The sequence below is a fragment of the Chanos chanos genome, chromosome 4 (assembly GCF_902362185.1).
Source record: "Chanos chanos chromosome 4, fChaCha1.1, whole genome shotgun sequence".
In the NCBI taxonomy this organism is placed as follows: domain Eukaryota; kingdom Metazoa; phylum Chordata; class Actinopteri; order Gonorynchiformes; family Chanidae; genus Chanos; species Chanos chanos.
Window position 1 is genome coordinate 44778938 of NC_044498.1, and position 14598 is coordinate 44793535.

The following is a 14598-nucleotide window of genomic DNA, read 5'->3' on the forward strand; positions in this document are numbered from 1 at the left end:
TACGCGGCTCTCGTAACTTCTAGCGAAGCATCAAAACGTGTTGTAATTGTGGTTCCTATGAGTATGTCTGTGTCTGATTTGCTCTGTAGCTGTGTTGTTTTCTTTTACTTTTAATTTGTGTGCGCAGGTGTGTATGTATGATCTGTATGTGTACTGTACAGGTTGATAGGAGTTACCACAGAAGTCCCTGCCCCCGAAGGTCCGCCCCTCCGTTCTCCTCTTCGCTCTCCCCTTAAGCGCCAGTCTTCTGTCCAGTCAGCTCGCCTTGGCAGCACCAAGAGCCTATCAGCAGCTGTCTTTGCAGAGAAGGTCCCACCCACTGCTGGGGTGCAGTTTAGCAGTGAGGTGTCCCGCAGTGACGAGAACGTTCTTGACTCACCGAGGCAACGGCGGAGCTACGGCTCTTTTCCGTTCACGCCCTCAGCCGATTCCAGCACGTTCCACCAGTACCGCTCTGTTGACTCTTCCATGTCTGTTGCTGACAGTGAGGCTTATTTCAGTGCCAATGAGGAGTTTGAGCCAATCAGCAGTGACGAGGGGCCTGGCACATATCCGGGCAGAAAACGCAGGCGGAAACAGCAGGGTCAGCCCACAGACCACAGCCGCACTTCCATATACCACAGTGTGGAAGGCCCACTGTCAATCACAGAGCCACGCCCGCCCCCACTGCCCAGCCACACCTCCCAGGCCTCATTTGTCTCTGCACTTGGATTGGAGGAGGAGGGTTCCATGGAAACAGAAAGGCCAGAGCCTGGCTTGTTGACCACTCAGCCACAGCTCATGGCCTGCTACCACAATTATCTAGCTCATTATCACGTGTCAAACTGGGCTGTCAAACAGCCGACCAATAAGAGAACATCCAAGTCCTCTCTGCACCGCCCACTTGACCTAGACACACCCACTAGTGAGGAGAGCTCTGCCTCCTTTGACCAACTGTCCATCCCAACATTTAAGGTATGTCTGACATGACTATTTTCTTGTTCATAATATATTTGACATATGTGCTTTTTGTCTGCATGTGTTTGTGTTTATGGTGTGTTTGTGTTTATGGTGTGTTTATGTTTCTGTATGCATTTAATCACTTCTCTTCCCTCCTACAGATTGTGAAGGCAGGGCTCTCTGCTAGTTCTCTGTTAGACAGAGGAGTTCAGCTGATGGGTGATTCAAACAGGTAATTATATAAAATACAAATGTAGGTTTAGCAAATCTAAGCCGTTAAGAGAGTTGGCTGTTTTTTTTTTTTTTTTTTACTTGTGGTAATATTTTGTTTGTTTGTGTGTGTGTTCAGCACACCATACACACCACTGGATAAGAGAGCCATGGAGAACACAGATGAGGACACTAATACAGAGGACTGGACCGAAGACCAACCGCTGGCCCAAACCAGGACCACGGCCATTGTGGAGGTCAAGGGGGCAGTTAACATAGTCCTGACCCCTCTAGTGGCTGAAGCGCTGGACAGGTCAGAAATTAACTCTTATGAGGTTCACAGACACGCAAACACATACATGTCAAGTTTCTGGCATCCTGATATATTGTGGTCCTTCTGTTTTGACAGTTTGTAATTTTGACCTAAGTCGTAAACCTTTATTGAGAAAAGACCTGCCTTAAGTTCATGGTTTAAAATGAATGATGTTCTTTTGGGTTTGTAGGTATATTGTGTCAATGGTGCACTTTGCCAGTATCCGCCACCCAGCGTCCATCTTAGACGATCTGCATGGGAAAGTGCTGAATGAAGCTTATCAGATCAGCAAGTCCACTGTGACAGAGTCTGTGAGTGAACACGCTCTGTCTCTCACTCACACACACACACACACACACATATGCACACACACTCTCACATGCACAAATACACACACAAGTACAAACATGTCAGTGTCACTGCAAGAGTGTGATGACACCGTGAGAGCAGTGAGAATCATTGTAATGACGGCCGAGTGTGTTATGTTTTTCAGAACGCAGCAAAGCCAGAGCACAAGATCTCAAAAACCGAGGGCACCACCCCAGGGTCTCTGTCCACTCCACATGGCCAAACTGACCTGTCAGTCAAACCTGATAATGTCAAAATAAAAGGCCTACAAGCCAATGTCACCATTCCAAAGGTAAACAAGAGTGAGCAAGTGCCTGAGAAAGAGAATGAGTGTCTTTTGTGTGTGTGTGTGTGTGTGTGTGTGTGTGTGTGTGTGTGTCTGTACTTATTGCATGTGTTTTGTGTTACAGGTGAATCTGTGTGTGCTCCAGGCGTCAGTGGAAGACGTCACACACGTCTCTCTGGTGGCTCTCTGCTTTGACAGAATCGCCACTCAGCTCCGTATGAACAGGTACACAAACCCTCACAGACAAAACAAGGTTTAAGTGATTTAAATCAAGACATCATGAATTGCCAATGTCACAAAAGCAAGAATGTCTGAAGCAGGTGTGTTCAGTTTTGTTTGCCGAGGGTCAGTCCAGCAAATTTTTTTTTTTTTTTTTTTTTACTTATGTGCAGAGTAATTTTGGTTGACAGATGATGTTGATGATGTCACAAATGATGATCAGTTTATGGAAAATTTCAGTATTGGTCAACAGCAGTGAGAGCCAATATTTTATTACATGATTAACCATATTGTCAGTATGAGTTTCTCGGTCTAAATGTTTGTGCGCGTTTGTCTGTGGTGCGCAGGGGGATCGTGGAGGAGACGGAGAAGCCCTCGGTCATGATGGAGAAGTTCTCCTCAGCGTCTAGGATGGCTCCTCAGTCCAGTGGATCTCTGCGCTCCAATGCTGGGGTGGAGAAAGGCAAAGAGATCGCAGCCAAACTCAACATCCATCGCATACACGGCCAACTGCGTGGCCTAGACTCATTAGGTACAGACACACACACACACACACGGACAGACGCACACACACACTTACACACACGGACAGACACAGACATGTCAGACAGTTGTACAGCAACACAGATCAACGATCACCCTTTACTGACTGTAACTTGTAATTTCAACAAATGTCACAAATTTCATGTCTTTTTCCCCCCCTTATATCCTGTGAAATGAACTTAACCCTGTCCTCTTCTCTTTGCTGTATCATTGTTGGTAATGCTTATATTTTCTGTGCGTTAATCCAGATATGGGATCCAATGCCATCACTGCCATTCCTTTTGAAAAGTCGAAGGTTTTGTTCAGTCTGGAAGAAACAGACGACTTTGCCTTAGTGGATGAAACGGAACCATCAATCAGTACTGGCCACGCCTCCGATTCTACTGCCGACCACACCCGCTCTGGGACCAATCCAGAGAAATGGGGATGGATCATGTTTGAGTGTGGGATAGAGAATCTCACCGTCAAAGGTAAAACACAGCTCTGTCTATTCCAGCATAACTTCATGGACTGTCAAACAAACAAATAACCCTCTTTGTGTCTGTCTCTCTCTCTCTCTCTCTGTGTAGGGGGCAGGCAGTCGGGGGCGGTTCTCTATAGTGCATTTGGGGTGATGGGCGGAGCTGACAGCTGTGGGAGGGTCCGAGCCTCCAAATCCAATGGCTCGAGTGGCTCTCAAACAGGAAGTGGGTACAGCACTGACGTCTCCGATGACAACCTGCCTAACGACGCCCAAAGCCCCGCCTCTGAACCCAACAACAACTCTGACTCTGATGAACAGGTGTTGTCTCATCACCATGGAAACCCTTCCTTTTGGAGCTTCGTAGCATGTCAGAGCTCTGATTTGCTATCTTGGTCTTTCATTGTCTTTATTTTTGCCTGTCAACAGGATGAAGGGGTGGAGTCTGATGACCTGAAGAAGGATCTCCCACTCTTGCCTCCTCCTCCTGACTCCAGCAGCATGAAACTCACAATCAAAGAGATCTGGTTCAGCTTCGCCGCTCCAACTAATATACGCTCTCAAACTCAAGCCATGTGCAGGTACACACACACACACACGCGCGCACACACACATGCACACGCGCACACACACACACACACACACAAACACACACACACACACACACAAACAACTAATATACGTTCTCAAACTCAAGCCATGTGCAGGAACACACACGTACACGCACACGCACACGCACACGCACGCACACACACACACACACACACAAACAACTAATATACGCTCTCAAACTCAAGCCATGTGCAGGTACACACACACACACACACACAGAGACACGCACACAAACCAGTAACACGCACGCACACATACACATACACATACACATACACAGACACACACACACACACACACACACACACACACACAGAAGTGTTGAAATGTTCCTCTGTGACTGTGCTGTAGGCAACTGAATCTCTTGAGCACAGCAACTCCAGCAATTGGCGCGTGGCTGTTACCCATCGACCAGTTGAAGTCCACTCTGCAGAAACTGGACATGGAGTCAACCCTGCGTGTGTGCGCAGTCATGGGCTGCATCATGACCGAGGCCCTGGAGGTCAGAGAGCACCCACCCGCCTACCACCCCATGCCTTTCCTTTGATATTAATAATGACTTTACTGTTAGGCAATGTAATATTAATTGTTTAATATTCTGACTGCATTATCATTAGTAGTAGTAGTAGTAGTAGTATTAACAACAATAATATTTATAATAATAATAATAATAATTTCATTATTCACGTATGTTATTTGATTTTACAGAAAAAGAGTATCCACATCCCATTTCGAAGCAAATACAACCGTGTGACTAAGAGAGCACGTTACCTCCATGAAAACCCATCCTGTTTACTGTGTAACATTTTGCACCGCTACCTACAACAAGCTGACTACAGTATTATAGAAGAGGCTACAATGGTATGATTGTTTGTGTGCGTGTGTGTGTGTGTGTGTGTGTGAGTAAGAGCCATGCAAAACACTTAATTCAACTCTCTATGTGTTTGTTAGAATGATGGCCTGCCTGCTCTGGTCACACTGAAGAAGGGTTTGGTCGCCCTTGCACGTCAGTGGATGAAGTTCATTGTTGTCACTCAGGGATTCAAAGCCATTGGTCTGATTCGGCCCAATCAGCTACCAAGGCCCAAAGATCCCACCCCCAGCGCTCATGACACCAGCCAGGCCCCTGACTGTGGGGCTGCCCTGCAAAGTGATACCAGTGCTGACGGAGCTGAGTTTGAGTACGATGCAGGTAATATGCACACATACACACACACGCACACTTACTCACACTCACTTGCACGCCGCAACACTTCCTACAAATTTCACACTCACAGTTTACTGCATACACAATGCTGTAAGTTCATGCGCAGAAACACCACACACATACTGACTGAACCACATGATTTCTGTAGCATGTGTATACACGTTAAATGTTAATGTTGTCTTTGTGTCTGTTTAGGTACAGTAAGTGAGCACACGATGCTTTTGGAGGGAGTGTGCAGTAGACCCGCGCCCACTGGAAACTCCGGCCCTGTGAGTGGAGTTGAGATTATGAGGAAACTCTCCAAGTCTCACACACACAGCGAATCAGCACTGAAAATCAAGGTATGCGCACACACACACATGCACACACACAAACACAGGTGTTAAATTGTTACTCTGTGATTTTGCCCACCCTGTGTTTGGTTATTTACTTGAACCTTTGTGTTTTTAGGGTTCACATCCGTACCAATCGCTGAGCTACACAAGTGGAGACACTGCTGCTGATTCTCCAGCCCATGTTAGTCGGTCTGGTCTACCGTCCAATCACAGCCCTCGGAAGGAGTCGTTGCTTAGCTACCTGACTGGAAGCTTCCCCAGCTTGCACAACCTCCTCGAAGCCACACCCCCTCGCACCAGTGAGCCAACAGCCGCAAAGAGCAGCTCTCTCACACGCACAGGTATGCTAAACATTAAAGCCAACATATGATCAAGTGATTAACAAACTCAGGCAACAGATAACTTGTTTTCTTTTCTTTTCATTGACTTTACTAAATGTGCTTCCTGAATATTCACTGTATTTGTATTTCTCGCTGCTAAGGTAACAGCGTGGGTACAGATATGCTGACCGAACACCCTCTCCTCTCTGAGCCATCAAACGTCAGCTTCTACAACTGGATGTCCATTGCCGTTGGCAACCGCACGGGTGGCAATGTGCAGGAGTCTCCTCTCAACCGATCCCAGCACAACAGCTTACAGACTGGAGGTGTGTGTGTGTGTGTGTGTGTGTGTGTGTTTGAACAGTTTGAGGAGTGTGTGAATGAACTGACCATATCTGTAGAACTGTACGTGTGCGTGTGCGCGTTAGTAACAGTACAATTTATTGAGTAATTTATTTTTTTTTCTGATTCTAGGTAACCTCCCCACCATCCCCTCAGCGTCGGACTTTAACACAGTCCTGTCCAGTGATCAGAACACACTGGACACACACTCTCAACACACTCACTCCCAGCATAGCACCAGCCAGGACGACCTCCTAGAGCAAGATGAGACCAACCTGTGCCCTGCTGCTGTTCAGCTCGCTGACGCACAGGTAAAAACACACATGCACACATGCACACGCACACACACACACGCACACACACACACGCACACACACACACCTATAAACGTACATGTCCTGTGTGTACTAATCAATGAATCAGTTTGTAGTAATTTATGGAGACATTGATGGACTCATTTTGTAGGTGGTGTTTAAACCCTTGCTGAGCCATATTGGTATCCAGGCCCAGGACGCCCCTCCCCTCAGCTATAAGATGTATTTTGGGGAGCACCTGTCATTCAGTGGCACACTGGAGTGTCTCAGGGCCGATATCGTCGACTCGGACACCAGCAAAGAAAGGAAAAACAAACGGGCTCGCAGGTAAAAAAAAAAACACATCTCCCGTCCCTTACACTCCTCATACTGATTTGTGGACATTTCTCTGCAGATTCACACAGCGTCTGTACTGGTGTTTTTAGACCTTCAGTCTCCAGGCAGTAACGTGTTTGTGTAGCGGTAAGATATCGGTCTGTGTGCTGGTAGATATTCAGAAAACGATATCTAACAGGCAATTGTGTAGTCATTTAGCCTCTTGTGTGAGCTTAGTTTCTCTCTCTGAGTGGTCGGTCTACTACAATGGATTACATGGGTAGTAACACGCTCTGAGTGTAGTGGTATGTTTCACTTCTTTTTGGGTGTCAGTGGCAAGGATATAGACCCTCCTTAAAGAAGGAGAGCAAGGGTAAAATATCAGAGAGCACCAAAATATATGCAGAAATCTGTAAGATACTGGAGCAGAATTGAAATGAAGCACACGTATTGAGAGAAGGTCTCCTCACTGGCTCTCTATGAAACTGTATTGAATGGAAATGAGGGCCTGGTGATGTGATTGCTCAGTGGTATTACATCCATTTTCAGGTTTGTTTTTTTTAGGATCTCATTGCATATTGTTAAATTGTGAACGTGAGCCCTCTCCCCCATTCCACTTTCCACCTGCTGTCTTCTTCAGTTTGTTGAGGCACCCACGTGTGTGGTATTATTGGAAGGGCTTGGTGAAGCTACTCCTGCGGAATCCTGAAGTGTTCATGTTTGTGTGTTTCTTTGTTTATTTGTTTGTTCGTTTATTTGAGTGTGAGTGGATGCTAATTCAGCCTCTCTGTTGTTCATGACAGGCAGGGGATGGTAAATCTACCTCCTTTGGAGTTCAAGCCGGCGCTGATGATTGAGACGTTCAGCCTGAACGCCGTAGTGTTGGAGAAATGCATGTCCTCTCCGCCCTCGGCCAGCGCCCTCTCCTTCCACGAGCTGAGCCGTCGTCCTCAGGCCAGTGTCCACTGTCACTTCACCCTGGCCTGCCAGGCCATCCGCCAGCACGTGGACATGGCCCTGGTTCGACTCATCCACCAGTTCAGCACCATGATCGACGAAATCAAAGCCACGCAGACCGACATCAAACTCAACCGTTACACCGCTGGCTCCTCCTCCCCCACGCCCACGTTCAAGGCCCGCCCCTACAGGGAGTTCCGCTCTTCCGACTTCAGCCGAAGTTCCCGTGGCAGCCTTAACGGCGCTCCTAGACTGGGAACGCTGAAGACCAAGCGTTCCGTGGCCGGGCCGGGACTGGACACGCTCACGAGGGGCAACCGCGAGCCGAGAGGCAGGAGCTCCCTGGGACGGTCGGAACGCCGCACGTCCAAAGTTTCGCGGAAGGGTTCGCGAGACGTCGCGGATCACATGACCATCCAGATGGACGACTCGGACTCGATAACCGTGTCGGAACAGAGCGAACCATCGGCTGAGTGCTGGCAGAATATGTACAAACTTCTCAATTTCTACTCTCTTATATCTGACCCCACAGGCATACTGGAGAAGAGCTCACCTGAAAACACACTGATAGGAGGTGGGTGTGGTCATACACTGTCCAGGGACACGTGTGTGTGTGTGTGTGTGTGTGTGTGTTTGTATCTGAAGTGAGAATTAACATTACTCAGCATACTTAAGCATTGTATGCATATGTGTGAGTTCTACAACTTTTTTCTTTCTTTTTTTTTTTTTTATTTAAAAATGTTTTCTGTGTGTGTGTGCAGAGGGTGGGCGGAGCCCATCAGATCCTCCATGCCGATTGGCTTTTGAGTCAGAGGGTGAAACTCCACCTAGTAGGCCGAGTCGTAGGCGGAGCTTAGTGAGCTCAGAGCCACAGCATGTCACTCTGATTGTATTTGGTGTTGGCATGGTGAACCGCACACACTTGGAGGCAGACATTGGTGGTCTCACAATGGAGGCGGAGCTAAAAAAAATACATGGAAGCTTCACACTGAAGGAGAAGATGAAGGGTAAAAATACATTGTATCATACACATCCCCCCCAAATCCTCACATGGGCAACCTCTTCACTTTTAAACACATTCATGTTCTCCATCTTCTCTCTTTGCCTTTGCTTCGCCTGATTTTACCTGCAGATATTCTGCATCAGAAGATGACCGAGACCTGTGCATCTGCTCATATTGGAGGCGTGAACATTGTGCTTTTGGAAGGCATCACACCCGATATACAGTCAGTATCTCCTCTAATGTTTAACCTTAAGGATCTCAGCCACAGCCTTAATCTCTTTTTGTGGCTCCATTTTCTCTTTTAATCCTTTCCTTTATACTGTAGTCTTTTATCCCCAACTTTTTAGCTTCAAAACCTCTGCTCTCCTAGCTATCTATCTCCTTATCCCAATCACCCAAACTAAACCCTCTTCATTTACTTTAATCTGTAATTTACCTCTAATCCCAGACCCCATTCTGATAGCATCTCATCTTCAAATGCTTACCTGTAGTCAAACTCCCCAGCTGTTCAGATGACAATGCACAGATTTGTTGTTTTTTTAAAAGACTCTGATATAACTGTGAGATAAGGTCACTCTAATGTCTCGTTTTTCCTTTTAATTAGGTTTTACTGGGATTTTGTAGATTTGTAGTTCTGTTTATTTTACTTTTCTTTTTTTATGAAGATCCGCGGTTCACCAGTTGGGAATAACGGACATGTTCGTATTTTCTCTTACCTTTCTCTCTCTCTCTCTCTTTCTCTCTCTTTCTTTTTTTCTCTCTCTCTCTCTGTTCCTTTTTTCTGCCTCTTTTGCTGGCAGATTGGAGGATTTCCCAACCTCCCCTACCAGCACAGCCAAGCAAGAGTTTCTGTATGTCAACTCTTCGTCTGTAACCCTCTCATGTCCCCTCTGTAACATCTTACGACAGTTTATTACCACTGTAATCTCCCTGATTTCCGTCATAACCTTTGAGATATGAATGTTAACTTAGGTCTTAAAGTCGTCCTGTTTTAATAAGTCACACTCTTCGCTGTGCGTTAATAATGGTCGTTTTAAATTCCTGTCTTCTGGAACCATTTTATGTTTCTCTGGTGTTCCCTCCTTCACTTATCTCCCAAATCCACAGCAAATGACTTGTTCTCTCTGTAGGAATTTGTACGTTACGTCTTTAGACAAATATTTTTAACACACAACTCATGTGTCCCAGCTGCCTAACATAAATTGTGTGGTCATAGCACGCGGTTGTGATCCCATGTTTGGAATGTTTGTGTGAGTGTGATGTCAAACCATTGTATGGATATTGTGTATGTGTCTCTGTGTGTGTGTGTAATTCCACTCAGTCTTGATTTAGGTGTGTTTCAGCACTATTTTTCCCCAAACTGTCCTGATGCACATCTGCATATGTGTGTTTCAGGACGGTGGTTAAGTGTAATATCGCTAAGTCTCAGGCCCTGTACAGTGCCCAGCGTGGGCTGAAGACAAACAACGCCGCTGTGTTTAAAGTAGGCGCCATCTTAATCAACATCCCACAACACCCGGCCACGCTGCATAGCATGATGGTTCGCAGCTCCCATCAGCTCTCCAAACAGATCTCAGACCTCATTCGCCAGCCCTCCAACATGTGAGTCAACCAGAGGAACCCTCTCCAAACATGACAGCATATCGCTTATTTGAACACCTGACCTAGAGCTAGAGCGGTCTTCCAAGACTTTCTGTTGCACAAATGGAATCCAGCTACTGTTCAGATGTGACCCTTATCAGTCAAAACTTAAGTCAATATGACTTAACTGACCTTTCTGTCACTCTCTGAAAAGTAATACATCAAAAAGTCAAAGAGTAATACATCAGACGCATCCAGAGTTAGCTATCAGATTGATGCAAGAGCTCTGGAAAACAGCTTTGTTAAGGGCACCACCCTTAAAGTGGGAACCTCGGTGAAACGATGATCACTTTTGCACTGTCTCTTCCAGCCCACCTCCCAACAGAGAAGAAACGCCCACACCACAGAATTCTGAGAAGACCTCTAGTAACAATCCAACGCAAGTGGACATGAACGAGTTTCCACAGCTGCCTGAAGGACTGGAGAAGAAGCCAATCGTGTTGAAGTTCAGCGCCATGCTGGACGGGATCACCATCGGTGCCGCCCTGCTACCCTCCCTGAAGGCAGAGTACAAAATGGACCGCATGAAGAGCCACGGCATGACTGGTACTACAAATCTCACAGATTACAGCAGAGAGAGTAGATAATAGGGATTAGATCATGGAAGCCGCAGATTGGAATTTAGAACTAAAATCTGTATCCTGGGAGTGACATCCCAGGATACAGATAATAAAGAAAATGGTAACATTAGAAAGCATAATCACACAATATATCTGTATTAACTAGATTATATAAGTAGAACAGTGAGAAATAACTTCATTCTGTAGTTAGATATTATTGCAGTTGTAAGTACACCTTAGACACTAGAGTATTTTCATATCTTAACCTGTCACTTTCCTGCCTCATAGGTGCGCAGACACGGTTCACTTTTGAGCTACCCAATCACAAGCTGTGTTTCCAGTCCAAAGTTTCTCCTGTGGACGTCTCGGCCATGCCGCCCTCCGCCAGCCTGACACTGCCGCCCGTCACCATGTCGGGCGAATACATCATCCAGGAACACGAGGGTCACAGCGACCCAGTCTGGGCTCCCGACGACATGCCCACCAAACACGGCAGCTATCTCCAAGGCAACTACCTGCGCTGTGTGGCCGAGGTACGCCTATAGCGATTGGGTTGACAGTGATGTGGTAATGGCTTGTGCATGTGATGCTGAAAAGGGAGTGAGGGTGTATCTGTGGTCTCTTTCTTCCGTCAGATCGGTTCTTTTGAACACAACCTGACCACAGACCTGCTGAACCACCTGGTCTTCCTCCAGAGAGTCTTCATGAAGGAAGTCAATGAGGTTATCCAGAAAGTTTCAGGTCTGACGTCACCGAGTCTCTCGCAAAACTGTGCATGCCATGTCTTCCATACTGTTGTAATCCCCACAACTCTATGCGCATGGCAGTACGAAACAGTTTAAATTATGCGTTGTGTGTTTGTAGGAGGGGAGCAACCTATCCCATTGTGGAACGAGCATGATATGTCGACTGATGGAGACAAACCCAAAATTCTGCTGTATTCAGTAAATCTCAAGTTCAAGGTGTGAAGCTCTCTGAGTGTGTGCCAAATACAGCCTGGTTTTGTTTCACATTACATGTGTCTCAAATGTAAATATGTGTGTGTGTTTGTTTTGTAGGGTATCCAGGTGACAGCGACCACTCCCTCTATGAGGGCTGTACGCTTTGAGACTGGTTTGATTGAGTTAGAACTGTCCAACAGGATTCAGTGTAAACCCACTCCCACAGGAAGTAGCTACTTGAAGCTGTTTGGGAAATGCCAAGTGGATTTGAATCTTGCTCTGGGACAAATTGTCAAACACCAGGTACACACTTACACACGCAGACACTGAAATCCTCAGAATGTCCTGATCTGTATTCTATCTTCATTCTCTCTTTCCCTCTCTCTCTATTCTTTTTTAACCTCTCTCAGGTGTATGAAGAGGCGGGATCAGACTTTCATCAGGTTGCATACTTTCGCACTCGGATTGGTTTACGAAATGCTCTGCAAGAAGAGATCAGTGGTTGTTCTGACAAAGAGGCGGTCCTTATCACTCTTAACCGGCCAATCGTATTTGCCCAGCCAGTGGCATTTGACAGAGGTCAGTCTTCTGGATATATGAAAAGTTATTACGGGTGTGCTGGACTATCATTGATATCCAGTTTTGCATATTTGTGTGTGTGTGTGTCTGTGTTTAACTGTATGTCTGTTTGCCTCTTAGCTGTGCTGTTCTGGCTGAACTATAAGGCTGCATATGATAACTGGAAAGAGCAGCGGTTGGCGTTGAACACAGACATCCACGTAGCCACCAAGGAGGTGGTGGACAAACTGCCAGCCATCCAGCAGACCAGTGTCCAGGCCTTTAGCACGCTGTTTCTGCAGCTGACCGTCAATGACCTGGGAATATGCTTGCCAATAACCAGCACCTTACAGGTACCTTACACATACACACACACACACACGCGCACATATGACTTCTCTTTCATGCTCTTTTTTGGCTTTGGTTTGGCCCAGTGAATGTGGTAACTCTTTGTCCCTCCCCATTCTGTCCCGTAGGCCAATCACAGCATAGATTTTGACACAGGCTCCGCCATGGTATTGACCATAGAGAGTACCCTCATCACAGCCTGCTCGTCAGAGTCCCTGGTCAGTAAAGGACATTTCAAAAACTTCTGCATCCGATTTGCTGAAGGCTTTGAGACCACATGGGATGACTGGAAACCGGAGGTCCGGGGAGACCTGGTTATGAACGCCTGTAAGAGACTCATTTTTCGGGCTCATTTTTGAACTGTCTTCCTTTAACTGAATTTAGTGTCAGATTGAAAGAGTGAGTGTGTTTTGTGTCCCCAGGTGTGGTTCCAGATGGCACTTATGAGGTTTGCTCAAGGACTACAGGCCAAGCCTCTGCAGGTGTGGTTTTTGTGTGTGTGTGTGTGTGTGTGTGTGTGTGTGTGTGTGTGTTCTATGTGTGTACGTTACAGAGATTACTCAGGCAGGTGCATGGACTTTGTGACTGGGAGATGAGGGTGTGTTTATGACATGTATTTGGATGTGATTGCATTTTAACTCTGTGTGTGTGTCTGTGTGTGTGTATGAGCGTGTGTGTGTCTGTGTGTATATATTAAGGAGAGCAGTAGCACAGGAACTTTGACTGTGAATGTGATATGGAGAAAGAGAGTGTTTTCGTGTCATATGTATGGATGTGATTACATGGTAACTGTGTGTGTGTATTACAGAGAGCAGTAGCATAGCTGCTTTGACCGTGAATGTGATATGGAGAACGAGAGTGTATTCGTGACATATATTTGGATGTGGTTACATGGTAACTGAGTGTATGCGTGACATATATTTGGATGTGATTACATTGTAACTGTGTGTGTGTGTGTATGTGTGTGTATTACAGAGAGCAGTAGCATAGCTGCTTTGACTGTGAATGTGATATGGAGAACGAGAGTGTATTCGTGACATATATTTGAATGTGGTTACATGGTAACTGTGTGTGTGTGTGTGTGTATTACAGAGAGCAGTAGTGCAGGCACTTGGACTTTGAATGTGTTATGGAAAATGTGCGGTATCGACGTGCACATGGATCCAAACATCGGCAAGCGTCTGAACGCCCTGGGGAACACGCTGACCTCTCTGACCGGAGAAGAGGACCTGGACGACATCGCTGACCTCAACTCCGTGAACATGGCAGACATCTCAGACGAAGACGAGAGTGATGGCATGTCCCCCACCATACACATGGTCTGTACCTCAACTATTTCATCTCAAAAGCTCCTATCTCAAACAGAACTGACAACTGACAATTCTCCAGTTTCCAGTCACAATATTAGTGTGTTAACTAAGGGATAGCTAAGCTTAGGTCTACAAAAATGTAAAAAAAAATGCTTAAGTTCACAATGTTATAGGAAGTTAAAATGGAATTGAGGCTGCCCCTTAGAGACCTAATTGCTGTTTTACTGGTTTTATATTGTCCATTGATTTGAGTAGTTTTGTCAACGAAAGTTTGTAGATAAAAGCTGCTCTGAAGTTTCAGTGGCTTAACATCACCTCAGGGACTGTTTTCTCAGTTAATAGCAAATTGCATAACACGTCTTCCAATATTGCAGAACTGTTTGTGATTCAACCAAGTGTAAAGTAACACTGACAAAATGAACAACAGTAAGATAATGAGTGTTGGAAAAGGCTCTCGTTAAGACGTTTTAAAGGTTATTGTTGCTGTGAGGCTCTTAGCACTCAAAGGTAAGACAGC

The 14598-nt window shown here is 46.1% G+C and overlaps 1 protein-coding gene across 1 annotated transcript in view; it reads left to right on the plus strand.

Moving 5' to 3' along the window:
• kiaa1109 (KIAA1109 ortholog) overlaps positions 1-14598 on the plus strand; it is a 39179-nt gene that overhangs the window by 10452 nt on the left and 14129 nt on the right. The window contains exons 27-58 of the mRNA XM_030770710.1: positions 162-954; positions 1101-1171; positions 1289-1462; positions 1653-1773; positions 1956-2102; positions 2221-2321; positions 2663-2847; positions 3107-3328; positions 3428-3639; positions 3748-3899; positions 4282-4432; positions 4639-4791; positions 4882-5122; positions 5333-5478; positions 5588-5813; positions 5954-6118; positions 6267-6445; positions 6600-6775; positions 7567-8294; positions 8482-8727; positions 8853-8946; positions 10119-10325; positions 10675-10910; positions 11213-11457; positions 11560-11665; positions 11789-11886; positions 11983-12168; positions 12276-12444; positions 12565-12776; positions 12900-13098; positions 13194-13253; positions 13864-14090. Of these exons, the coding sequence (XP_030626570.1) occupies positions 162-954; positions 1101-1171; positions 1289-1462; positions 1653-1773; positions 1956-2102; positions 2221-2321; positions 2663-2847; positions 3107-3328; positions 3428-3639; positions 3748-3899; positions 4282-4432; positions 4639-4791; positions 4882-5122; positions 5333-5478; positions 5588-5813; positions 5954-6118; positions 6267-6445; positions 6600-6775; positions 7567-8294; positions 8482-8727; positions 8853-8946; positions 10119-10325; positions 10675-10910; positions 11213-11457; positions 11560-11665; positions 11789-11886; positions 11983-12168; positions 12276-12444; positions 12565-12776; positions 12900-13098; positions 13194-13253; positions 13864-14090 (6628 nt within the window). The remainder of the gene's footprint in view (positions 1-161; positions 955-1100; positions 1172-1288; positions 1463-1652; positions 1774-1955; positions 2103-2220; positions 2322-2662; positions 2848-3106; positions 3329-3427; positions 3640-3747; positions 3900-4281; positions 4433-4638; positions 4792-4881; positions 5123-5332; positions 5479-5587; positions 5814-5953; positions 6119-6266; positions 6446-6599; positions 6776-7566; positions 8295-8481; positions 8728-8852; positions 8947-10118; positions 10326-10674; positions 10911-11212; positions 11458-11559; positions 11666-11788; positions 11887-11982; positions 12169-12275; positions 12445-12564; positions 12777-12899; positions 13099-13193; positions 13254-13863; positions 14091-14598) is intronic.